General features: G+C 50.6%; 1 protein-coding gene, 11 non-coding genes and 1 pseudogene across 12 annotated transcripts; all 13 read right to left on the reverse strand.

Moving 5' to 3' along the window:
- Positions 1-1,266: 1,266 nt before the first annotated feature.
- Positions 1,267-1,385, reverse strand: LOC126322022 (5S ribosomal RNA). The gene has a single exon (XR_007558733.1). It is a non-coding gene; the product is annotated as a 5S ribosomal RNA (ribosomal RNA).
- A 1,282-nt stretch (positions 1,386-2,667) lies between these two features.
- Positions 2,668-2,786, reverse strand: LOC126322023 (5S ribosomal RNA). Its single transcript, XR_007558734.1, has one exon. It is a non-coding gene; the product is annotated as a 5S ribosomal RNA (ribosomal RNA).
- A 1,282-nt stretch (positions 2,787-4,068) lies between these two features.
- LOC126322024 (5S ribosomal RNA) lies at positions 4,069-4,187 on the reverse strand. Its single transcript, XR_007558735.1, has one exon. It is a non-coding gene; the product is annotated as a 5S ribosomal RNA (ribosomal RNA).
- A 1,282-nt stretch (positions 4,188-5,469) lies between these two features.
- Positions 5,470-5,588, reverse strand: LOC126322025 (5S ribosomal RNA). Its single transcript, XR_007558736.1, has one exon. It is a non-coding gene; the product is annotated as a 5S ribosomal RNA (ribosomal RNA).
- A 1,282-nt stretch (positions 5,589-6,870) lies between these two features.
- Positions 6,871-6,989, reverse strand: LOC126322026 (5S ribosomal RNA). Its single transcript, XR_007558738.1, has one exon. It is a non-coding gene; the product is annotated as a 5S ribosomal RNA (ribosomal RNA).
- A 1,282-nt stretch (positions 6,990-8,271) lies between these two features.
- On the reverse strand, positions 8,272-8,390 carry LOC126322027 (5S ribosomal RNA). The gene has a single exon (XR_007558739.1). It is a non-coding gene; the product is annotated as a 5S ribosomal RNA (ribosomal RNA).
- A 1,282-nt stretch (positions 8,391-9,672) lies between these two features.
- LOC126322028 (5S ribosomal RNA) lies at positions 9,673-9,791 on the reverse strand. Its single transcript, XR_007558740.1, has one exon. It is a non-coding gene; the product is annotated as a 5S ribosomal RNA (ribosomal RNA).
- Positions 9,792-11,073: 1,282 nt separating this feature from the next.
- Positions 11,074-11,192, reverse strand: LOC126322030 (5S ribosomal RNA). Its single transcript, XR_007558742.1, has one exon. It is a non-coding gene; the product is annotated as a 5S ribosomal RNA (ribosomal RNA).
- A 6,026-nt stretch (positions 11,193-17,218) lies between these two features.
- LOC126322011 (uncharacterized) lies at positions 17,219-18,166 on the reverse strand. The gene has a single exon (XM_049994249.1). It carries the CDS (start codon positions 18,164-18,166, stop codon positions 17,219-17,221), a length of 948 nt encoding a protein of 315 aa, XP_049850206.1.
- An 821-nt stretch (positions 18,167-18,987) lies between these two features.
- Positions 18,988-19,105, reverse strand: LOC126322081 (5S ribosomal RNA; annotated as a pseudogene).
- Positions 19,106-20,387: 1,282 nt separating this feature from the next.
- LOC126322031 (5S ribosomal RNA) lies at positions 20,388-20,506 on the reverse strand. The gene has a single exon (XR_007558743.1). It is a non-coding gene; the product is annotated as a 5S ribosomal RNA (ribosomal RNA).
- Positions 20,507-21,788: 1,282 nt separating this feature from the next.
- On the reverse strand, positions 21,789-21,907 carry LOC126322032 (5S ribosomal RNA). Its single transcript, XR_007558744.1, has one exon. It is a non-coding gene; the product is annotated as a 5S ribosomal RNA (ribosomal RNA).
- Positions 21,908-23,189: 1,282 nt separating this feature from the next.
- On the reverse strand, positions 23,190-23,308 carry LOC126322033 (5S ribosomal RNA). The gene has a single exon (XR_007558745.1). It is a non-coding gene; the product is annotated as a 5S ribosomal RNA (ribosomal RNA).
- Between the last annotated feature and the right edge of the window lie 2,243 nt (positions 23,309-25,551).

The following is a 25,551-nucleotide window of genomic DNA, read 5'->3' on the forward strand; positions in this document are numbered from 1 at the left end:
CGCACGGCACAAGAAGGCTTCGCCTCTCCTCCCAATACACGCAATCGCCATTTTCGGTGGCACATTTGACGCAAAGCACGTCCTTCCACCTCGAAGGCGACGCGCAGTGCGGCGCGCCGCCACGTGGGTCAGACGCACAACACAGCTGCTCGTTGCACCGCCTGTCATTCGTTTGGTTCGTGCGGCCTCCGACACTCGCGGGAGACGCACCTTGTTATTGTTGTCCGTCGCAGGGATTGCGCGCGGCCGGGCGGCGGGTGGACTGCGCGGGGTGTGGCAGTGTCCTGCTGGACCGAGAGAAGCGTTCTCACCTGCCTGACACGCGTCGCGCTTCTAGATATTTGCGTAATTCGCACGGTGCATAATCGGCTGTCACCTTCCGTCCCGACTTGTCCCGACTTTGCTCGACTGCCGCTCGCTGCCGCTCGGGTCGCGGTCCATATGACAGCACAAGCACGAGGAACATCTGCGAGATGGGCGCGGGCCGAACCGGCGTGTCCGAGGCGACGTGTGCGGCCGTTCGGAGCTACCAGAGCAGCTCTGTGCCGCGCCGTGCCGTGGAAAGGTGCGAAAACATGCACACAAGACACAGGCTTTTCGACAAAGTATCCATCTCTTGTAGCGACGAAAGGTAAATTTTTGTTTACAAATTTGCCGTTGTGCACTGCTACAAAACAATATGCCCTGACGTATTTCACAACATTTCTGTCACTTCATACTGTTTTGTTATTTCCAGAGACTCTTTGCAAGTCTTCCTTGGCGCACTCTTTTCAAACTGAGTTCCTTAATATCGTATCTTACGATAGTTTAAAATCAGTATGGAAGCATCTTTGTCACATGAGAAAGGTAGCATGAAAAAACGGCTGGCAGGGGTAGCGACAAGAAAGCAAGAAATGAAGACAGCCAGAGTTCCCAGGCGGTCGCCGATCCGAATATAAACGTTGTTGCTTATCTTCGGTGGTCGGACGGGAACAGGTTTTTTTTAATGTAGTTAGTTTTTGGAATTTAGCGCTCCTACAAAACAGTAGGCTCTGACGCATTTCAAGAGCACATCTGTCGATTCGCAGTGTTTCGTTATTTTCAACGAGTTCCTAGCACTCTTCCTCCGCGCATTCTTGTACAAACTGAGTTCATTACTGTAATTTCGCATCTTACGTTTAATACAGTAGTTTAAAATGCTTGTGGAAGCATCTTCGTCGCACCTGAGAGTTTGTATGAAAAGAGGGCTGGCAGGTGTAGTGACATAAAATTTAAAAGAAGAGAGGGAGCCAACAGCACCCGGTGTTCCCAGGCGGTCACCCATCCAAGTACTAACCGGGCCCGATGTTGCTTAACTTCGGTGATCGGACGAGAACCGGTGTATTCAACATGGTATGGCCGTTGGCGTCCTTATACTGTAGCCGCACGGCACAAGAAGGCTTCGCCTCTCCTCCCAATACACGCAATCGCCATTTTCGGTGGCACATTTGACGCAAAGCACGTCCTTCCACCTCGAAGGCGACGCGCAGTGCGGCGCGCCGCCACGTGGGTCAGACGCACAACACAGCTGCTCGTTGCACCGCCTGTCATTCGTTTGGTTCGTGCGGCCTCCGACACTCGCGGGAGACGCACCTTGTTATTGTTGTCCGTCGCAGGGATTGCGCGCGGCCGGGCGGCGGGTGGACTGCGCGGGGTGTGGCAGTGTCCTGCTGGACCGAGAGAAGCGTTCTCACCTGCCTGACACGCGTCGCGCTTCTAGATATTTGCGTAATTCGCACGGTGCATAATCGGCTGTCACCTTCCGTCCCGACTTGTCCCGACTTTGCTCGACTGCCGCTCGCTGCCGCTCGGGTCGCGGTCCATATGACAGCACAAGCAGGAGGAACATCTGCGAGATGGGCGCGGGCCGAACCGGCGTGTCCGAGGCGACGTGTGCGGCCGTTCGGAGCTACCAGAGCAGCTCTGTGCCGCGCCGTGCCGTGGAAAGGTGCGAAAACATGCACACAAGACACAGGCTTTTCGACAAAGTATCCATCTCTTGTAGCGACGAAAGGTAAATTTTTGTTTACAAATTTGCCGTTGTGCACTGCTACAAAACAATATGCCCTGACGTATTTCACAACATTTCTGTCACTTCATACTGTTTTGTTATTTCCAGAGACTCTTTGCAAGTCTTCCTTGGCGCACTCTTTTCAAACTGAGTTCCTTAATATCGTATCTTACGATAGTTTAAAATCAGTATGGAAGCATCTTTGTCACATGAGAAAGGTAGCATGAAAAAACGGCTGGCAGGGGTAGCGACAAGAAAGCAAGAAATGAAGACAGCCAGAGTTCCCAGGCGGTCGCCGATCCGAATATAAACGTTGTTGCTTATCTTCGGTGGTCGGACGGGAACAGGTTTTTTTTAATGTAGTTCGTTTTTGGAATTTAGCGCTCCTACAAAACAGTAGGCTCTGACGCATTTCAAGAGCACATCTGTCGATTCGCAGTGTTTCGTTATTTTCAACGAGTTCCTAGCACTCTTCCTCCGCGCATTCTTGTACAAACTGAGTTCATTACTGTAATTTCGCATCTTACGTTTAATACAGTAGTTTAAAATGCTTGTGGAAGCATCTTCGTCGCACCTGAGAGTTTGTATGAAAAGAGGGCTGGCAGGTGTAGTGACATAAAATTTAAAAGAAGAGAGGGAGCCAACAGCACCCGGTGTTCCCAGGCGGTCACCCATCCAAGTACTAACCGGGCCCGATGTTGCTTAACTTCGGTGATCGGACGAGAACCGGTGTATTCAACATGGTATGGCCGTTGGCGTCCTTATACTGTAGCCGCACGGCACAAGAAGGCTTCGCCTCTCCTCCCAATACACGCAATCGCCATTTTCGGTGGCACATTTGACGCAAAGCACGTCCTTCCACCTCGAAGGCGACGCGCAGTGCGGCGCGCCGCCACGTGGGTCAGACGCACAACACAGCTGCTCGTTGCACCGCCTGTCATTCGTTTGGTTCGTGCGGCCTCCGACACTCGCGGGAGACGCACCTTGTTATTGTTGTCCGTCGCAGGGATTGCGCGCGGCCGGGCGGCGGGTGGACTGCGCGGGGTGTGGCAGTGTCCTGCTGGACCGAGAGAAGCGTTCTCACCTGCCTGACACGCGTCGCGCTTCTAGATATTTGCGTAATTCGCACGGTGCATAATCGGCTGTCACCTTCCGTCCCGACTTGTCCCGACTTTGCTCGACTGCCGCTCGCTGCCGCTCGGGTCGCGGTCCATATGACAGCACAAGCACGAGGAACATCTGCGAGATGGGCGCGGGCCGAACCGGCGTGTCCGAGGCGACGTGTGCGGCCGTTCGGAGCTACCAGAGCAGCTCTGTGCCGCGCCGTGCCGTGGAAAGGTGCGAAAACATGCACACAAGACACAGGCTTTTCGACAAAGTATCCATCTCTTGTAGCGACGAAAGGTAAATTTTTGTTTACAAATTTGCCGTTGTGCACTGCTACAAAACAATATGCCCTGACGTATTTCACAACATTTCTGTCACTTCATACTGTTTTGTTATTTCCAGAGACTCTTTGCAAGTCTTCCTTGGCGCACTCTTTTCAAACTGAGTTCCTTAATATCGTATCTTACGATAGTTTAAAATCAGTATGGAAGCATCTTTGTCACATGAGAAAGGTAGCATGAAAAAACGGCTGGCAGGGGTAGCGACAAGAAAGCAAGAAATGAAGACAGCCAGAGTTCCCAGGCGGTCGCCGATCCGAATATAAACGTTGTTGCTTATCTTCGGTGGTCGGACGGGAACAGGTTTTTTTTAATGTAGTTCGTTTTTGGAATTTAGCGCTCCTACAAAACAGTAGGCTCTGACGCATTTCAAGAGCACATCTGTCGATTCGCAGTGTTTCGTTATTTTCAACGAGTTCCTAGCACTCTTCCTCCGCGCATTCTTGTACAAACTGAGTTCATTACTGTAATTTCGCATCTTACGTTTAATACAGTAGTTTAAAATGCTTGTGGAAGCATCTTCGTCGCACCTGAGAGTTTGTATGAAAAGAGGGCTGGCAGGTGTAGTGACATAAAATTTAAAAGAAGAGAGGGAGCCAACAGCACCCGGTGTTCCCAGGCGGTCACCCATCCAAGTACTAACCGGGCCCGATGTTGCTTAACTTCGGTGATCGGACGAGAACCGGTGTATTCAACATGGTATGGCCGTTGGCGTCCTTATACTGTAGCCGCACGGCACAAGAAGGCTTCGCCTCTCCTCCCAATACACGCAATCGCCATTTTCGGTGGCACATTTGACGCAAAGCACGTCCTTCCACCTCGAAGGCGACGCGCAGTGCGGCGCGCCGCCACGTGGGTCAGACGCACAACACAGCTGCTCGTTGCACCGCCTGTCATTCGTTTGGTTCGTGCGGCCTCCGACACTCGCGGGAGACGCACCTTGTTATTGTTGTCCATCGCAGGGATTGCGCGCGGCCGGGCGGCGGGTGGACTGCGCGGGGTGTGGCAGTGTCCTGCTGGACCGAGAGAAGCGTTCTCACCTGCCTGACACGCGTCGCGCTTCTAGATATTTGCGTAATTCGCACGGTGCATAATCGGCTGTCACCTTCCGTCCCGACTTGTCCCGACTTTGCTCGACTGCCGCTCGCTGCCGCTCGGGTCGCGGTCCATATGACAGCACAAGCACGAGGAACATCTGCGAGATGGGCGCGGGCCGAACCGGCGTGTCCGAGGCGACGTGTGCGGCCGTTCGGAGCTACCAGAGCAGCTCTGTGCCGCGCCGTGCCGTGGAAAGGTGCGAAAACATGCACACAAGACACAGGCTTTTCGACAAAGTATCCATCTCTTGTAGCGACGAAAGGTAAATTTTTGTTTACAAATTTGCCGTTGTGCACTGCTACAAAACAATATGCCCTGACGTATTTCACAACATTTCTGTCACTTCATACTGTTTTGTTATTTCCAGAGACTCTTTGCAAGTCTTCCTTGGCGCACTCTTTTCAAACTGAGTTCCTTAATATCGTATCTTACGATAGTTTAAAATCAGTATGGAAGCATCTTTGTCACATGAGAAAGGTAGCATGAAAAAACGGCTGGCAGGGGTAGCGACAAGAAAGCAAGAAATGAAGACAGCCAGAGTTCCCAGGCGGTCGCCGATCCGAATATAAACGTTGTTGCTTATCTTCGGTGGTCGGACGGGAACAGGTTTTTTTTAATGTAGTTCGTTTTTGGAATTTAGCGCTCCTACAAAACAGTAGGCTCTGACGCATTTCAAGAGCACATCTGTCGATTCGCAGTGTTTCGTTATTTTCAACGAGTTCCTAGCACTCTTCCTCCGCGCATTCTTGTACAAACTGAGTTCATTACTGTAATTTCGCATCTTACGTTTAATACAGTAGTTTAAAATGCTTGTGGAAGCATCTTCGTCGCACCTGAGAGTTTGTATGAAAAGAGGGCTGGCAGGTGTAGTGACATAAAATTTAAAAGAAGAGAGGGAGCCAACAGCACCCGGTGTTCCCAGGCGGTCACCCATCCAAGTACTAACCGGGCCCGATGTTGCTTAACTTCGGTGATCGGACGAGAACCGGTGTATTCAACATGGTATGGCCGTTGGCGTCCTTATACTGTAGCCGCACGGCACAAGAAGGCTTCGCCTCTCCTCCCAATACACGCAATCGCCATTTTCGGTGGCACATTTGACGCAAAGCACGTCCTTCCACCTCGAAGGCGACGCGCAGTGCGGCGCGCCGCCACGTGGGTCAGACGCACAACACAGCTGCTCGTTGCACCGCCTGTCATTCGTTTGGTTCGTGCGGCCTCCGACACTCGCGGGAGACGCACCTTGTTATTGTTGTCCGTCGCAGGGATTGCGCGCGGCCGGGCGGCGGGTGGACTGCGCGGGGTGTGGCAGTGTCCTGCTGGACCGAGAGAAGCGTTCTCACCTGCCTGACACGCGTCGCGCTTCTAGATATTTGCGTAATTCGCACGGTGCATAATCGGCTGTCACCTTCCGTCCCGACTTGTCCCGACTTTGCTCGACTGCCGCTCGCTGCCGCTCGGGTCGCGGTCCATATGACAGCACAAGCACGAGGAACATCTGCGAGATGGGCGCGGGCCGAACCGGCGTGTCCGAGGCGACGTGTGCGGCCGTTCGGAGCTACCAGAGCAGCTCTGTGCCGCGCCGTGCCGTGGAAAGGTGCGAAAACATGCACACAAGACACAGGCTTTTCGACAAAGTATCCATCTCTTGTAGCGACGAAAGGTAAATTTTTGTTTACAAATTTGCCGTTGTGCACTGCTACAAAACAATATGCCCTGACGTATTTCACAACATTTCTGTCACTTCATACTGTTTTGTTATTTCCAGAGACTCTTTGCAAGTCTTCCTTGGCGCACTCTTTTCAAACTGAGTTCCTTAATATCGTATCTTACGATAGTTTAAAATCAGTATGGAAGCATCTTTGTCACATGAGAAAGGTAGCATGAAAAAACGGCTGGCAGGGGTAGCGACAAGAAAGCAAGAAATGAAGACAGCCAGAGTTCCCAGGCGGTCGCCGATCCGAATATAAACGTTGTTGCTTATCTTCGGTGGTCGGACGGGAACAGGTTTTTTTTAATGTAGTTCGTTTTTGGAATTTAGCGCTCCTACAAAACAGTAGGCTCTGACGCATTTCAAGAGCACATCTGTCGATTCGCAGTGTTTCGTTATTTTCAACGAGTTCCTAGCACTCTTCCTCCGCGCATTCTTGTACAAACTGAGTTCATTACTGTAATTTCGCATCTTACGTTTAATACAGTAGTTTAAAATGCTTGTGGAAGCATCTTCGTCGCACCTGAGAGTTTGTATGAAAAGAGGGCTGGCAGGTGTAGTGACATAAAATTTAAAAGAAGAGAGGGAGCCAACAGCACCCGGTGTTCCCAGGCGGTCACCCATCCAAGTACTAACCGGGCCCGATGTTGCTTAACTTCGGTGATCGGACGAGAACCGGTGTATTCAACATGGTATGGCCGTTGGCGTCCTTATACTGTAGCCGCACGGCACAAGAAGGCTTCGCCTCTCCTCCCAATACACGCAATCGCCATTTTCGGTGGCACATTTGACGCAAAGCACGTCCTTCCACCTCGAAGGCGACGCGCAGTGCGGCGCGCCGCCACGTGGGTCAGACGCACAACACAGCTGCTCGTTGCACCGCCTGTCATTCGTTTGGTTCGTGCGGCCTCCGACACTCGCGGGAGACGCACCTTGTTATTGTTGTCCGTCGCAGGGATTGCGCGCGGCCGAGCGGCGGGTGGACTGCGCGGGGTGTGGCAGTGTCCTGCTGGACCGAGAGAAGCGTTCTCACCTGCCTGACACGCGTCGCGCTTCTAGATATTTGCGTAATTCGCACGGTGCATAATCGGCTGTCACCTTCCGTCCCGACTTGTCCCGACTTTGCTCGACTGCCGCTCGCTGCCGCTCGGGTCGCGGTCCATATGACAGCACAAGCACGAGGAACATCTGCGAGATGGGCGCGGGCCGAACCGGCGTGTCCGATGCGACGTGTGCGGCCGTTCGGAGCTACCAGAGCAGCTCTGTGCCGCGCCGTGCCGTGGAAAGGTGCGAAAACATGCACACAAGACACAGGCTTTTCGACAAAGTATCCATCTCTTGTAGCGACGAAAGGTAAATTTTTGTTTACAAATTTGCCGTTGTGCACTGCTACAAAACAATATGCCCTGACGTATTTCACAACATTTCTGTCACTTCATACTGTTTTGTTATTTCCAGAGACTCTTTGCAAGTCTTCCTTGGCGCACTCTTTTCAAACTGAGTTCCTTAATATCGTATCTTACGATAGTTTAAAATCAGTATGGAAGCATCTTTGTCACATGAGAAAGGTAGCATGAAAAAACGGCTGGCAGGGGTAGCGACAAGAAAGCAAGAAATGAAGACAGCCAGAGTTCCCAGGCGGTCGCCGATCCGAATATAAACGTTGTTGCTTATCTTCGGTGGTCGGACGGGAACAGGTTTTTTTTAATGTAGTTCGTTTTTGGAATTTAGCGCTCCTACAAAACAGTAGGCTCTGACGCATTTCAAGAGCACATCTGTCGATTCGCAGTGTTTCGTTATTTTCAACGAGTTCCTAGCACTCTTCCTCCGCGCATTCTTGTACAAACTGAGTTCATTACTGTAATTTCGCATCTTACGTTTAATACAGTAGTTTAAAATGCTTGTGGAAGCATCTTCGTCGCACCTGAGAGTTTGTATGAAAAGAGGGCTGGCAGGTGTAGTGACATAAAATTTAAAAGAAGAGAGGGAGCCAACAGCACCCGGTGTTCCCAGGCGGTCACCCATCCAAGTACTAACCGGGCCCGATGTTGCTTAACTTCGGTGATCGGACGAGAACCGGTGTATTCAACATGGTATGGCCGTTGGCGTCCTTATACTGTAGCCGCACGGCACAAGAAGGCTTCGCCTCTCCTCCCAATACACGCAATCGCCATTTTCGGTGGCACATTTGACGCAAAGCACGTCCTTCCACCTCGAAGGCGACGCGCAGTGCGGCGCGCCGCCACGTGGGTCAGACGCACAACACAGCTGCTCGTTGCACCGCCTGTCATTCGTTTGGTTCGTGCGGCCTCCGACACTCGCGGGAGACGCACCTTGTTATTGTTGTCCGTCGCAGGGATTGCGCGCGGCCGGGCGGCGGGTGGACTGCGCGGGGTGTGGCAGTGTCCTGCTGGACCGAGAGAAGCGTTCTCACCTGCCTGACACGCGTCGCGCTTCTAGATATTTGCGTAATTCGCACGGTGCATAATCGGCTGTCACCTTCCGTCCCGACTTGTCCCGACTTTGCTCGACTGCCGCTCGCTGCCGCTCGGGTCGCGGTCCATATGACAGCACAAGCACGAGGAACATCTGCGAGATGGGCGCGGGCCGAACCGGCGTGTCCGAGGCGACGTGTGCGGCCGTTCGGAGCTACCAGAGCAGCTCTGTGCCGCGCCGTGCCGTGGAAAGGTGCGAAAACATGCACACAAGACACAGGCTTTTCGACAAAGTATCCATCTCTTGTAGCGACGAAAGGTAAATTTTTGTTTACAAATTTGCCGTTGTGCACTGCTACAAAACAATATGCCCTGATGTATTTCACAACATTTCTGTCACTTCATACTGTTTTGTTATTTCCAGAGACTCTTTGCAAGTCTTCCTTGGCGCACTCTTTTCAAACTGAGTTCCTTAATATCGTATCTTACGATAGTTTAAAATCAGTATGGAAGCATCTTTGTCACATGAGAAAGGTAGCATGAAAAAACGGCTGGCAGGGGTAGCGACAAGAAAGCAAGAAATGAAGACAGCCAGAGTTCCCAGGCGGTCGCCGATCCGAATATAAACGTTGTTGCTTATCTTCGGTGGTCGGACGGGAACAGGTTTTTTTTAATGTAGTTCGTTTTTGGAATTTAGCGCTCCTACAAAACAGTAGGCTCTGACGCATTTCAAGAGCACATCTGTCGATTCGCAGTGTTTCGTTATTTTCAACGAGTTCCTAGCACTCTTCCTCCGCGCATTCTTGTACAAACTGAGTTCATTACTGTAATTTCGCATCTTACGTTTAATACAGTAGTTTAAAATGCTTGTGGAAGCATCTTCGTCGCACCTGAGAGTTTGTATGAAAAGAGGGCTGGCAGGTGTAGTGACATAAAATTTAAAAGAAGAGAGGGAGCCAACAGCACCCGGTGTTCCCAGGCGGTCACCCATCCAAGTACTAACCGGGCCCGATGTTGCTTAACTTCGGTGATCGGACGAGAACCGGTGTATTCAACATGGTATGGCCGTTGGCGTCCTTATACTGTAGCCGCACGGCACAAGAAGGCTTCGCCTCTCCTCCCAATACACGCAATCGCCATTTTCGGTGGCACATTTGACGCAAAGCACGTCCTTCCACCTCGAAGGCGACGCGCAGTGCGGCGCGCCGCCACGTGGGTCAGACGCACAACACAGCTGCTCGTTGCACCGCCTGTCATTCGTTTGGTTCGTGCGGCCTCCGACACTCGCGGGAGACGCACCTTGTTATTGTTGTCCGTCGCAGGGATTGCGCGCGGCCGGGCGGCGGGTGGACTGCGCGGGGTGTGGCAGTGTCCTGCTGGACCGAGAGAAGCGTTCTCACCTGCCTGACACGCGTCGCGCTTCTAGATATTTGCGTAATTCGCACGGTGCATAATCGGCTGTCACCTTCCGTCCCGACTTGTCCCGACTTTGCTCGACTGCCGCTCGCTGCCGCTCGGGTCGCGGTCCATATGACAGCACAAGCACGAGGAACATCTGCGAGATGGGCGCGGGCCGAACCGGCGTGTCCGATGCGACGTGTGCGGCCGTTCGGAGCTACCAGAGCAGCTCTGTGCCGCGCCGTGCCGTGGAAAGGTGCGAAAACATGCACACAAGACACAGGCTTTTCGACAAAGTATCCATCTCTTGTAGCGACGAAAGGTAAATTTTTGTTTACAAATTTGCCGTTGTGCACTGCTACAAAACAATATGCCCTGACGTATTTCACAACATTTCTGTCACTTCATACTGTTTTGTTATTTCCAGAGACTCTTTGCAAGTCTTCCTTGGCGCACTCTTTTCAAACTGAGTTCCTTAATATCGTATCTTACGATAGTTTAAAATCAGTATGGAAGCATCTTTGTCACATGAGAAAGGTAGCATGAAAAAACGGCTGGCAGGGGTAGCGACAAGAAAGCAAGAAATGAAGACAGCCAGAGTTCCCAGGCGGTCGCCGATCCGAATATAAACGTTGTTGCTTATCTTCGGTGGTCGGACGGGAACAGGTTTTTTTTAATGTAGTTCGTTTTTGGAATTTAGCGCTCCTACAAAACAGTAGGCTCTGACGCATTTCAAGAGCACATCTGTCGATTCGCAGTGTTTCGTTATTTTCAACGAGTTCCTAGCACTCTTCCTCCGCGCATTCTTGTACAAACTGAGTTCATTACTGTAATTTCGCATCTTACGTTTAATACAGTAGTTTAAAATGCTTGTGGAAGCATCTTCGTCGCACCTGAGAGTTTGTATGAAAAGAGGGCTGGCAGGTGTAGTGACATAAAATTTAAAAGAAGAGAGGGAGCCAACAGCACCCGGTGTTCCCAGGCGGTCACCCATCCAAGTACTAACCGGGCCCGATGTTGCTTAACTTCGGTGATCGGACGAGAACCGGTGTATTCAACATGGTATGGCCGTTGGCGTCCTTATACTGTAGCCGCACGGCACAAGAAGGCTTCGCCTCTCCTCCCAATACACGCAATCGCCATTTTCGGTGGCACATTTGACGCAAAGCACGTCCTTCCACCTCGAAGGCGACGCGCAGTGCGGCGCGCCGCCACGTGGGTCAGACGCACAACACAGCTGCTCGTTGCACCGCCTGTCATTCGTTTGGTTCGTGCGGCCTCCGACACTCGCGGGAGACGCACCTTGTTATTGTTGTCCGTCGCAGGGATTGCGCGCGGCCGGGCGGCGGGTGGACTGCGCGGGGTGTGGCAGTGTCCTGCTGGACCGAGAGAAGCGTTCTCACCTGCCTGACACGCGTCGCGCTTCTAGATATTTGCGTAATTCGCACGGTGCATAATCGGCTGTCACCTTCCGTCCCGACTTGTCCCGACTTTGCTCGACTGCCGCTCGCTGCCGCTCGGGTCGCGGTCCATATGACAGCACAAGCACGAGGAACATCTGCGAGATGGGCGCGGGCTGAACCGGCGTGTCCGAGGCGACGTGTGCGGCCGTTCGGAGCTACCAGAGCAGCTCTGTGCCGCGCCGTGCCGTGGAAAGGTGCGAAAACATGCACACAAGACACAGGCTTTTCGACAAAGTATCCATCTCTTGTAGCGACGAAAGGTAAATTTTTGTTTACAAATTTGCCGTTGTGCACTGCTACAAAACAATATGCCCTGACGTATTTCACAACATTTCTGTCACTTCATACTGTTTTGTTATTTCCAGAGACTCTTTGCAAGTCTTCCTTGGCGCACTCTTTTCAAACTGAGTTCCTTAATATCGTATCTTACGATAGTTTAAAATCAGTATGGAAGCATCTTTGTCACATGAGAAAGGTAGCATGAAAAAACGGCTGGCAGGGGTAGCGACAAGAAAGCAAGAAATGAAGACAGCCAGAGTTCCCAGGCGGTCGCCGATCCGAATATAAACGTTGTTGCTTATCTTCGGTGGTCGGACGGGAACAGGTTTTTTTTAATGTAGTTCGTTTTTGGAATTTAGCGCTCCTACAAAACAGTAGGCTCTGACGCATTTCAAGAGCACATCTGTCGATTCGCAGTGTTTCGTTATTTTCAACGAGTTCCTAGCACTCTTCCTCCGCGCATTCTTGTACAAACTGAGTTCATTACTGTAATTTCGCATCTTACGTTTAATACAGTAGTTTAAAATGCTTGTGGAAGCATCTTCGTCGCACCTGAGAGTTTGTATGAAAAGAGGGCTGGCAAGTGTAGTGACATAAAATTTAAAAGAAGAGAGGGAGCCAACAGCACCTTTTTTTTTTCTTCTTTTTTTTTCTTTTTTTTTATTTGGTTTTTTTTGTTTTTGTTTTTTTTGCTTTTTTTTTTTTTTTTTTTTTTTTTTTTTTTTTTTTTTTTTTTGATAACGGGCCTCCCAACTCCCCTTATAGCCCGGCCTTTACACTCTCCATGAAATGCCTTCTAATTGGCGAGCTTCAAATGCTATCTATAAGGGTGCTGTTGGCTCCTCGTAGGTGGACTGGTAGACGCTATTTCTAGTAATGCCTTCTTCGGCGAGGCGCGCATGTACCTTGATGCGGTATTGCGTCTTGTATACGAATCAAAAGAAAATGGTTTCTCCAAAACTTGAGAAACAAAAACGTTAAAATCACTCAAATTATACTTCAAAACGGAAAATAAAAATGTCTCCACACCGTAAACGCTCGCTTGAACGACGGCGGAAAGTGGTCGCCAACTTCTATGGCCACCAGAACGCAGTAGCTGCCGAAAATGTATATCACACTAGGAAAGAAAAAAATAAATCTAATCAAACGGTCTCCGCCAATGATCTTCGGATATGACGGCGAGAAGAATCACAAACTGAAAAACATCCACCCACAGAAAGTATAAGGAATCCAACGTACATGCACACGTAAAAGTAAGGAAGAAGTCCTTCTCGACACTGTCTCCTCGGTCATCCTGGGAGAGGAAATGAAAGAAAAAATGTCCTCAGAACAAAAAAAAAAACAAATAAATAAAGCACAAGTTAACTCCTACTAATAAAACATCCACATAACCCGAGAACAGGATACGTTGTCGATAATGTTCGTTCCATATAACACACATTGGCATTCAAATTTAGTTCCATCATTCGTAGAAAGAAAGTTCCGTTGTAAGCAGCAAAGTCCCGTCGAAGCAACATAAGTCATAGCACCGGCATTACCACTGGAGGATAACGCGATAACAGTCAAAATTGGTAGGCAGTCCTATGTAGATATCAAAAATTTAGCATAGGCATGGTCCAAGGCCACACGCAAAAAAATGGCAAAAGTCTGAGTATAAGCCGCACGAGCAAAGTCCTGACGGTGTTCCGTCCACAAATAGGATAGAAAATCGACGGCATCAGTCACTTTCAGGGTAAAGATACAGTAAACTGTATGTCCAAGAATCCATAACGTCGCATTTCTTTTGGTGGCCGGGTAAGCCGCGCACTGAGGCACTATGGCGTCCATGGTTGTCACGTGCCGCCTGTCCACCCTGTTAATCAGACGAACCATGTCACAGGCAATGTCCCAGACCACACGAAATTTGTCACACACAAAACGATGTTCGATAGTGTCCTCCTCTGCACACAATTCACACTCTCCCGAAGAAATCAAATTAATAGCACAAAGATTGGCATTTGTCGGGATAGTCCGGTTGACCACATTATACCAAGTAGCATGAACGGCGGCAGGGACGGCGGCGGTAGCAAGGTTCTTCCACACCAGCTTCCAATCATGCTGTGGCAACCGATATTCCCATTTGTTCCTAATCGGCGTCCCTCGAAGAGCTCGAATTATCTCAGTAACACTACATGTACAGACGTCACCAAACACAAGATAACTATTGTAAACATAATAGCGGCGCACGAAATTCAACACATACGGAATGTGACTGATTGAAACAGGGGCTACTACTGATGGTGGGCGGTAATGACGAAACAAGGCAGCTGTCGGACTGTGCGGCCCCTTGTCAATCACCACTGTGGTCCGTTTCACAAGGAGCGCCGCACACTTAGATCGGAAGTCAACCAAACCTAGCCCCCCTTCCTGCAAGCTTAAAGTACACGTCGCCAAGGAGACCTTAAAAATATCGCCCTTCCATAGCAGCCAATAAACTGCTTGTTGGATGGCCCTTTCCAATTCTTTTGGCACTGGGAGAACTTGTGCCAGATACCACGCTTTGGCGAAGATATTCGTGTTAATGAGAGCCACCTTCTGACGAAGCGCCAGGTTGCGAGAGGCGTAGAGTTTAGCAACAGCTCGGATCTTGTATAATGTGGAACGCCAATTAAGGGCTTCCATACGCTGTGTGTTGTCAGTTAGAATGACACCGAGCACCGTGTGCTGTTGCTTCACACAAAACCAATCGCCGCTGACAGTGCATAATCGAGGTGTAAGGGGAAGCAAGACAGTCTTACGAGGGTTGACGATAGCCCCCGTCGCCCTCTCAAAACGGTCCAAAACACCACGCAAGCGATCAAGATCCTCTGGATGATCAATGAAGACCCCCAGGTCATCAGCATACGCCCGACATACCAGCTGGACGTCGCCAAGTCGAATACCCCGGCACTCCCGGGCTATACAACGTAGGAGTGGGTCCAACGCCAAGGCGAAAAGCGCCATAGACAGAGGACACCCCTGTCGGACAGAACGACCAATGGGGATTACGCTACCAGGAATACCGTTGATGACCACCCGAGAAGTGGCATTACGCAAGATATTGTACACCATCTTCGTTAGTTTGGACCCAAAACCCAGGCCGATCATCACTCGCCGCAGATAGGAGTGGCTGATCCGATCAAAGGCGTTTTTAAAGTCTACCAGCAAGATCGCAGCCGCTCGGAGCCTGTGACCCTTTACATATCCGATGCAGTCGCGATAAGCCAGGACGGCATCGAAAATGTTCCTGTCGGCCACAGCACAAGTTTGATATTCACTGATGACCTTGGGCAGAACGACCTGCATCCTGTGCGTAACACACCGCGCCATAATCTTATAATCAGCGTTCAAGAGGGTTATAGGGCGAACACTGTCTATACGCGGCGTCGCGGTTGATTTAGGGAGAAGTGCAACACGCCCTTCCGCAAACTCCGCCGGGATGTCAACACCGTTATGGATTTCGTTCATGATCACAGTTAAAACATCGCTTAAAAGAGGGAAAAATTTTAAATAAAATTCCGCGGGGATTCCGTCCATACCAGGGGATTTGCCCCTAGGACTACTTTTCACCGCCGCAGAGAGATCCTCAGAAGTAAAAGTCGCATTAAGATGGGCCCTGTCTTGTCGCGTTAAAACATGTGGGACCCCCTGCAAAAAATCGCGGAGCGCCCCGGGGTCGGCGTCTACTGGGTGAAAGAGCGCAGCAAAGTGATCATGGACCTCCCGCTCAATATCCATCCAGTCGGAAGTCGTCGTCCCATCCTGTTTGAGCCACTTACGAATAACCAACCTCTCCCGCCGCCTCCGCTCCCTGTTCAGGTGGTAGAGAGAGAGCGGTTCCCCCTCAACGGCACATACAGGTTGGCTGCGCGTGACCGTCCCAAACCCCTTCCGGCGAAGATCGTCAAGAAGTTGAGCTTTAAACTGATTAAAAACCGGAAGCAACTGTGGAGATGTAGTGACCCGCTGTGCTAGATCTTTTAAACAGGACTGGTAAAATCTCGCCGTCGACCGGCGCCAATGCGCCGCATCGCGACTAAAATTGATTAAAAAGCGCCTGATGGCCGGCTTCGCTACCTCCACCCACCACCTGATGGTACTGCCGTCGTCGCCCTTGTCACGCAAGAGCTTGCGCCACAAAGCAGTAAATTGGGACGCAAGAGCGTCATCATCTAAAAGACTGCAATTAAGCTTCCAGATATTCGGACGCCGAGGAGGTCGCGCACGCGGTAAAACAAGTTGACACAAAAATCCACAATGGTCAGAAAAAATAACCGGCAATACTTCCGCCCTTGTGACATGGGCGGCAAGCGGCAACGACACATAAATTCTGTCCAAGCGACTATGACCGGTGGCATAAAGGTGGGTGAAATGTGTTTTATCCGGGTTGAGCACACGCCACGTGTCCCGCAAGCGAAAAGTGTCAACCAAAGTGCGCAACTCTTGACACCAATTAGGGCGCGGCTCCTGATCCCTACCATCAATAACGGCGTTAAAATCGCCACCAAGCACTAATTCATTAGTATTGCGATGGAGCAATTGACAGAGATCCTGGCTGTAAAACTGATTCCGCGCTGGTTTATCACCGGCATGGGCATAGACATTTACAAAAGTGACACCATTAATAACACAGGCGATTGCGCGACCATTGGGCAATATTTCAACGTCACTGACATCAAAACCCGGACGGAATAAAATGGCAGTACCAGTCTGTTCATCCGACATGATATTATCAATAACGGTAAAAGCAGAGGAATCAATAAAATACAAAAGAGCCGTACGCGTAACTTCCTGTAATAACGCGACATGACAGTGAGAATCACATAAAAAAGTGTGCAAAGCCGGTAACTTATACTGGTCACTCAATTTGTTTACATTAACAGTTAAAATGTTCCACGAACAATGCTCAATATCCATACACAATTAAAAAAAAAGCACAATTGATAAAAACTTTACATGTGGAGAAAAACAGCAATGATCGGCAAAAGACAACCACCACAAAAGGATAAAATACACCAGAGAGACGGGTTGAAATCCCGTCAGCCGGATCCATAGCATCCAATCGGCGCAATGCACTAAAAAAAAGACGACTATGATAGGCCGTCCCCCATTGAAAACAGAGCACGGCTCCCATAACCCGTCATTTAAAACAGATAGAACATCGACGCCGAATAACGACGGAGGATCTCGCGGCGGTCGGTGAATAAAGGCAAACGGAGCTGACCACGCGAAAACGACCAACAAAAAACCAAACGAGGGCACCGCAGAAGCAGCAATAAAATAGCTAAAAAAACACAGATCATGCAAATGTGCGCGAGAGGAGGAAACAACACTTGCACACACTAAGTCGCGTCACTGGCCTCCACGTCCGCCGCCCAGTCCTGGGGGGCGGCGGGAGGGGGGTGTGGGGGTGGCGCGGTCCCAGAATCCGTTCCACTAGAGTCCACCGACATGGGACCAACGACAGACATCTCGACATCAGGAGAAGAAGCCGGCACACGTTCAGTAGCAGAAGGACAAACGCGACGTTGGTGTGTGTCTTCCGCCTTACGTTTGGTCGGCAATTGCGGTGTCAACACAGCCGAAACAGTGTCGGTCGGTTGCCCGGAGTCGTCGCCTGCGCCCGGCTGGCTTAAGACAGTCCGTAAGTGCCGAACAGCGACGTCACGTTTTTGATCAGCAACATTCATTTCGGCAGGCAGCTGACGGCGAGGAGAGGCGCGCCGTTGTTGTTGTTGGTCCACGGGCTGACGCCCAGAGCCAGGAGCCTGAGACGAACGCCGCTCGTCGGCAAGGTCCCGTCGGGAAGCACGCTGTTGGGAAGCCTGCCGACCGGGTCGTGTCGGTCGGGAGGCGTCGGGAGAACGCCCAACCGGAGACGGACTGCGATCGGGTCGCGGAAGACCCCTATCAGAGGGAGGCGACCGACCAACACTACGCGCACGTTGCCGACTTGAACTACGAGACGAACGTTCGTCCCGTCTCGGTTTCGGTGCTACAAAAAATGCCTGTGATTCCACAGCAGCAGCGGAATTAGGAGAACCGGCAGGCACAGTAACAGGGGCAATCAGAGAACCGGACTGTTCCGGTACTGTCACTGACAGCGAAACAGGTTCCGACACTAAATCACGCGCCGACTGCTGCACGGGTTCGGACACTGTCTCTTGTGAAACATTCGTTACTACCAGATTTTCGATAGTTGTCCCGTCAGCCGGAGCCGGAGACATCGAATCTAACACAGCAGACACAGAAGCAGAGTCACTATCGGTAGTGGACACATCCATAGCCATCGGGGGTGGCAGCAAAGTTAGCGTCAGCTACACGGCGCGCGGGCGCGGGGGGGGGCGGTACCCAAACCCGTGGCGGCCACAGCAGCAAAGCTGGCATCATTGAAATTACCTACAGTAGGCAGCTGGGCAGGCCGTTTCCGTTTAGGACAATCCTGTCTATAATGGCCAACGCCACCACAAAAAGAACATGTTTGTGGCTGTCCACTATAAGTAACGAACGCGCGGTGGCCGTTAACCAAAACAAACGAAGGAATGTGCTGTCTAACAACCATTTTCACACTTCTCACTCCGTTTTCTACTTGAAACAAGTACGCGGAGGACCACTTTTCCTTCACTACAGACAAAACAGTGCCATACGGCCGCAAATAACGAGCAATTGTGTCATTTCGAATTTCAAATGGTAGGTTAAACACACGAATTTGCCTAATGCCAAAGCCAGCATGCGACACATTTACATTGCTTACGCGACCGTCAAGGTGACGAAATTTTCGGACACCGTCATTGACAGACACAACATGATCACACATTTCGGAATTTTTCAACTTCAAGAACACAGAGTTAAGAAAAGTATCGAATTGGATACCGAGAACGTCATCGTGCGTTAACAACAGATCTTCTAGAATCCAACGGTGGATTTCAAAGGCCGAGGGCTTGTCTACAGAACGATCGAACTCACATTGAATGTTATTTTGGCGTTCTTCACTGTCATCGTAAATCGTTGCCATAACTTACAGTCTGTGATGAAATATACAGCCGCTAGGCAGAGAAGAGCAGACGACACGCGAGGCGCCGCCGGCCAAGTCGCACGCGGAAGTACTGCTCGCTCGGCACCGAGGTGTTCCCAGGCGGTCACCCATCCAAGTACTAACCGGGCCCGATGTTGCTTAACTTCGGTGATCGGACGAGAACCGGTGTATTCAACATGGTATGGCCGTTGGCGTCCTTATACTGTAGCCGCACGGCACAAGAAGGCTTCGCCTCTCCTCCCAATACACGCAATCGCCATTTTCGGTGGCACATTTGACGCAAAGCACGTCCTTCCACCTCGAAGGCGACGCGCAGTGCGGCGCGCCGCCACGTGGGTCAGACGCACAACACAGCTGCTCGTTGCACCGCCTGTCATTCGTTTGGTTCGTGCGGCCTCCGACACTCGCGGGAGACGCACCTTGTTATTGTTGTCCGTCGCAGGGATTGCGCGCGGCCGGGAGGCGGGTGGACTGCGCGGGGTGTGGCAGTGTCCTGCTGGACCGAGAGAAGCGTTCTCACCTGCCTGACACGCGTCGCGCTTCTAGATATTTGCGTAATTCGCACGGTGCATAATCGGCTGTCACCTTCCGTCCCGACTTGTCCCGACTTTGCTCGACTGCCGCTCGCTGCCGCTCGGGTCGCGGTCCATATGACAGCACAAGCACGAGGAACATCTGCGAGATGGGCGCGGGCCGAACCGGCGTGTCCGAGGCGACGTGTGCGGCCGTTCGGAGCTACCAGAGCAGCTCTGTGCCGCGCCGTGCCGTGGAAAGGTGCGAAAACATGCACACAAGACACAGGCTTTTCGACAAAGTATCCATCTCTTGTAGCGACGAAAGGTAAATTTTTGTTTACAAATTTGCCGTTGTGCACTGCTACAAAACAATATGCCCTGACGTATTTCACAACATTTCTGTCACTTCATACTGTTTTGTTATTTCCAGAGACTCTTTGCAAGTCTTCCTTGGCGCACTCTTTTCAAACTGAGTTCCTTAATATCGTATCTTACGATAGTTTAAAATCAGTATGGAAGCATCTTTGTCACATGAGAAAGGTAGCATGAAAAAACGGCTGGCAGGGGTAGCGACAAGAAAGCAAGAAATGAAGACAGCCAGAGTTCCCAGGCGGTCGCCGATCCGAATATAAACGTTGTTGCTTATCTTCGGTGGTCGGACGGGAACAGGTTTTTTTTAATGTAGTTCGTTTTTGGAATTTAGCGCTCCTACAAAACAGTAGGCTCTGACGCATTTCAAGAGCACATCTGTCGATTCGCAGTGTTTCGTTATTTTCAACGAGTTCCTAGCACTCTTCCTCCACGCATTCTTGTACAAACTGAGTTCATTACTGTAATTTCGCATCTTACGTTTAATACAGTAGTTTAAAATGCTTGTGGAAGCATCTTCGTCGCACCTGAGAGTTTGTATGAAAAGAGGGCTGGCAGGTGTAGTGACATAAAATTTAAAAGAAGAGAGGGAGCCAACAGCACCCGGTGTTCCCAGGCGGTCACCCATCCAAGTACTAACCGGGCCCGATGTTGCTTAACTTCGGTGATCGGACGAGAACCGGTGTATTCAACATGGTATGGCCGTTGGCGTCCTTATACTGTAGCCGCACGGCACAAGAAGGCTTCGCCTCTCCTCCCAATACACGCAATCGCCATTTTCGGTGGCACATTTGACGCAAAGCACGTCCTTCCACCTCGAAGGCGACGCGCAGTGCGGCGCGCCGCCACGTGGGTCAGACGCACAACACAGCTGCTCGTTGCACCGCCTGTCATTCGTTTGGTTCGTGCGGCCTCCGACACTCGCGGGAGACGCACCTTGTTATTGTTGTCCGTCGCAGGGATTGCGCGCGGCCGGGCGGCGGGTGGACTGCGCGGGGTGTGGCAGTGTCCTGCTGGACCGAGAGAAGCGTTCTCACCTGCCTGACACGCGTCGCGCTTCTAGATATTTGCGTAATTCGCACGGTGCATAATCGGCTGTCACCTTCCGTCCCGACTTGTCCCGACTTTGCTCGACTGCCGCTCGCTGCCGCTCGGGTCGCGGTCCATGTGACAGCACAAGCACGAGGAACATCTGCGAGATGGGCGCGGGCCGAACCGGCGTGTCCGAGGCGACGTGTGCGGCCGTTCGGAGCTACCAGAGCAGCTCTGTGCCGCGCCGTGCCGTGGAAAGGTGCGAAAACATGCACACAAGACACAGGCTTTTCGACAAAGTATCCATCTCTTGTAGCGACGAAAGGTAAATTTTTGTTTACAAATTTGCCGTTGTGCACTGCTACAAAACAATATGCCCTGACGTATTTCACAACATTTCTGTCACTTCATACTGTTTTGTTATTTCCAGAGACTCTTTGCAAGTCTTCCTTGGCGCACTCTTTTCAAACTGAGTTCCTTAATATCGTATCTTACGATAGTTTAAAATCAGTATGGAAGCATCTTTGTCACATGAGAAAGGTAGCATGAAAAAACGGCTGGCAGGGGTAGCGACAAGAAAGCAAGAAATGAAGACAGCCAGAGTTCCCAGGCGGTCGCCGATCCGAATATAAACGTTGTTGCTTATCTTCGGTGGTCGGACGGGAACAGGTTTTTTTTAATGTAGTTAGTTTTTGGAATTTAGCGCTCCTACAAAACAGTAGGCTCTGACGCATTTCAAGAGCACATCTGTCGATTCGCAGTGTTTCGTTATTTTCAACGAGTTCCTAGCACTCTTCCTCCGCGCATTCTTGTACAAACTGAGTTCATTACTGTAATTTCGCATCTTACGTTTAATACAGTAGTTTAAAATGCTTGTGGAAGCATCTTCGTCGCACCTGAGAGTTTGTATGAAAAGAGGGCTGGCAGGTGTAGTGACATAAAATTTAAAAGAAGAGAGGGAGCCAACAGCACCCGGTGTTCCCAGGCGGTCACCCATCCAAGTACTAACCGGGCCCGATGTTGCTTAACTTCGGTGATCGGACGAGAACCGGTGTATTCAACATGGTATGGCCGTTGGCGTCCTTATACTGTAGCCGCACGGCACAAGAAGGCTTCGCCTCTCCTCCCAATACACGCAATCGCCATTTTCGGTGGCACATTTGACGCAAAGCACGTCCTTCCACCTCGAAGGCGACGCGCAGTGCGGCGCGCCGCCACGTGGGTCAGACGCACAACACAGCTGCTCGTTGCACCGCCTGTCATTCGTTTGGTTCGTGCGGCCTCCGACACTCGCGGGAGACGCACCTTGTTATTGTTGTCCGTCGCAGGGATTGCGCGCGGCCGGGCGGCGGGTGGACTGCGCGGGGTGTGGCAGTGTCCTGCTGGACCGAGAGAAGCGTTCTCACCTGCCTGACACGCGTCGCGCTTCTAGATATTTGCGTAATTCGCACGGTGCATAATCGGCTGTCACCTTCCGTCCCGACTTGTCCCGACTTTGCTCGACTGCCGCTCGCTGCCGCTCGGGTCGCGGTCCATGTGACAGCACAAGCACGAGGAACATCTGCGAGATGGGCGCGGGCCGAACCGGCGTGTCCGAGGCGACGTGTGCGGCCGTTCGGAGCTACCAGAGCAGCTCTGTGCCGCGCCGTGCCGTGGAAAGGTGCGAAAACATGCACACAAGACACAGGCTTTTCGACAAAGTATCCATCTCTTGTAGCGACGAAAGGTAAATTTTTGTTTACAAATTTGCCGTTGTGCACTGCTACAAAACAATATGCCCTGACGTATTTCACAACATTTCTGTCACTTCATACTGTTTTGTTATTTCCAGAGACTCTTTGCAAGTCTTCCTTGGCGCACTCTTTTCAAACTGAGTTCCTTAATATCGTATCTTACGATAGTTTAAAATCAGTATGGAAGCATCTTTGTCACATGAGAAAGGTAGCATGAAAAAACGGCTGGCAGGGGTAGCGACAAGAAAGCAAGAAATGAAGACAGCCAGAGTTCCCAGGCGGTCGCCGATCCGAATATAAACGTTGTTGCTTATCTTCGGTGGTCGGACGGGAACAGGTTTTTTTTAATGTAGTTCGTTTTTGGAATTTAGCGCTCCTACAAAACAGTAGGCTCTGACGCATTTCAAGAGCACATCTGTCGATTCGCAGTGTTTCGTTATTTTCAACGAGTTCCTAGCACTCTTCCTCCGCGCATTCTTGTACAAACTGAGTTCATTACTGTAATTTCGCATCTTACGTTTAATACAGTAGTTTAAAATGCTTGTGGAAGCATCTTCGTCGCACCTGAGAGTTTGTATGAAAAGAGGGCTGGCAGGTGTAGTGACATAAAATTTAAAAGAAGAGAGGGAGCCAACAGCACCCGGTGTTCCCAGGCGGTCACCCATCCAAGTACTAACCGGGCCCGATGTTGCTTAACTTCGGTGATCGGACGAGAACCGGTGTATTCAACATGGTATGGCCGTTGGCGTCCTTATACTGTAGCCGCACGGCACAAGAAGGCTTCGCCTCTCCTCCCAATACACGCAATCGCCATTTTCGGTGGCACATTTGACGCAAAGCACGTCCTTCCACCTCGAAGGCGACGCGCAGTGCGGCGCGCCGCCACGTGGGTCAGACGCACAACACAGCTGCTCGTTGCACCGCCTGTCATTCGTATGGTTCGTGCGGCCTCCGACACTCGCGGGAGACGCACCTTGTTATTGTTGTCCGTCGCAGGGATTGCGCGCGGCCGGGCGGCGGGTGGACTGCGCGGGGTGTGGCAGTGTCCTGCTGGACCGAGAGAAGCGTTCTCACCTGCCTGACACGCGTCGCGCTTCTAGATATTTGCGTAATTCGCACGGTGCATAATCGGCTGTCACCTTCCGTCCCGACTTGTCCCGACTTTGCTCGACTGCCGCTCGCTGCCGCTCGGGTCGCGGTCCATGTGACAGCACAAGCACGAGGAACATCTGCGAGATGGGCGCGGGCCGAACCGGCGTGTCCGAGGCGACGTGTGCGGCCGTTCGGAGCTACCAGAGCAGCTCTGTGCCGCGCCGTGCCGTGGAAAGGTGCGAAAACATGCACACAAGACACAGGCTTTTCGACAAAGTATCCATCTCTTGTAGCGACGAAAGGTAAATTTTTGTTTACAAATTTGCCGTTGTGCACTGCTACAAAACAATATGCCCTGACGTATTTCACAACATTTCTGTCACTTCATACTGTTTTGTTATTTCCAGAGACTCTTTGCAAGTCTTCCTTGGCGCACTCTTTTCAAACTGAGTTCCTTAATATCGTATCTTACGATAGTTTAAAATCAGTATGGAAGCATCTTTGTCACATGAGAAAGGTAGCATGAAAAAACGGCTGGCAGGGGTAGCGACAAGAAAGCAAGAAATGAAGACAGCCAGAGTTCCCAGGCGGTCGCCGATCCGAATATAAACGTTGTTGCTTATCTTCGGTGGTCGGACGGGAACAGGTTTTTTTTAATGTAGTTAGTTTTTGGAATTTAGCGCTCCTACAAAACAGTAGGCTCTGACGCATTTCAAGAGCACATCTGTCGATTCGCAGTGTTTCGTTATTTTCAACGAGTTCCTAGCACTCTTCCTCCGCGCATTCTTGTACAAACTGAGTTCATTACTGTAATTTCGCATCTTACGTTTAATACAGTAGTTTAAAATGCTTGTGGAAGCATCTTCGTCGCACCTGAGAGTTTGTATGAAAAGAGGGCTGGCAGGTGTAGTGACATAAAATTTAAAAGAAGAGAGGGAGCCAACAGCACCTTTTTTTTTTTTTTACGTTTAATACAGTAGTTTAAAATGCTTGTGGAAGCATCTTTGTCGCACCTGAGAGTTTGCATGAAAAGAGAGCTGGCAGGTGTAGTGACATAAAAGTTAAAAGAAGAGAGGGAGCCAACAGCACCTTTTTTTTTTTTTTTTTTTTTTTTTTTTTTTTTTTTTTTAGGGCTGACCGGTGTAGCGACGTAAAAAGGAAAAAATGAGAGGGAGCCAACATCACCTTTTTTTTTTTTTATAGGTGTAGTGACATAAAATTTAAAAGAAGAGAGGGAGCCAACAGCACCTTTTTTTTTTTTTTTTTTTTTTAATGAGAGGGAGCCAACAGCACCTTTTTTTTTTGAAACACGAAAGAAACGGATGGGAGTCCTTTTTCCAAAACGTAATCCCAAATAAAAGAAACAAAATTGGCCACTGGACGCCGCTGCAGCCTGCCGTGACGGTGTTCCAGAGCAACGACAATCCTCCAAAGCAACAGTCACTCTGCATCCGCCAAAAAAAAAGGAGATTCTACCGGAAAAAATAAAGTCCCAAGAAAAACGTCTCCGCTAATGTTCGATGGATGGGACATAAGGAATAAAAACAAAACGTCGACGCACAGTAACAGGAGGGAATCCAACATTTAGGCACACACCAACTATGATAAATTTATCTCCCTGATACTGTCTCCTCACGCGTCGCGGGAAAATAAAAACAACACGGGAAAAAAAAGCAAAGGAAAGAAAACAGAAAAGAACTGTGACGGACAAAACTCCATTCACAGAACTGTATGTCATTATGACGTTTTCGCTAATGTACGGTCCATATAAACACAGCTTTACCGTGCCATAAATCATTATCCAAGAAGCCAAGTCCGATGACATGCAAGGGTTCGTCATATCACGTCAACATTAGTATTATCATTACTGCCAGATAGGAAAAGTAGAAATGTCAAGA

The sequence above is a fragment of the Schistocerca gregaria genome, unplaced genomic scaffold (assembly GCF_023897955.1).
Source record: "Schistocerca gregaria isolate iqSchGreg1 unplaced genomic scaffold, iqSchGreg1.2 ptg000791l, whole genome shotgun sequence".
NCBI lineage: Eukaryota > Metazoa > Arthropoda > Insecta > Orthoptera > Acrididae > Schistocerca > Schistocerca gregaria.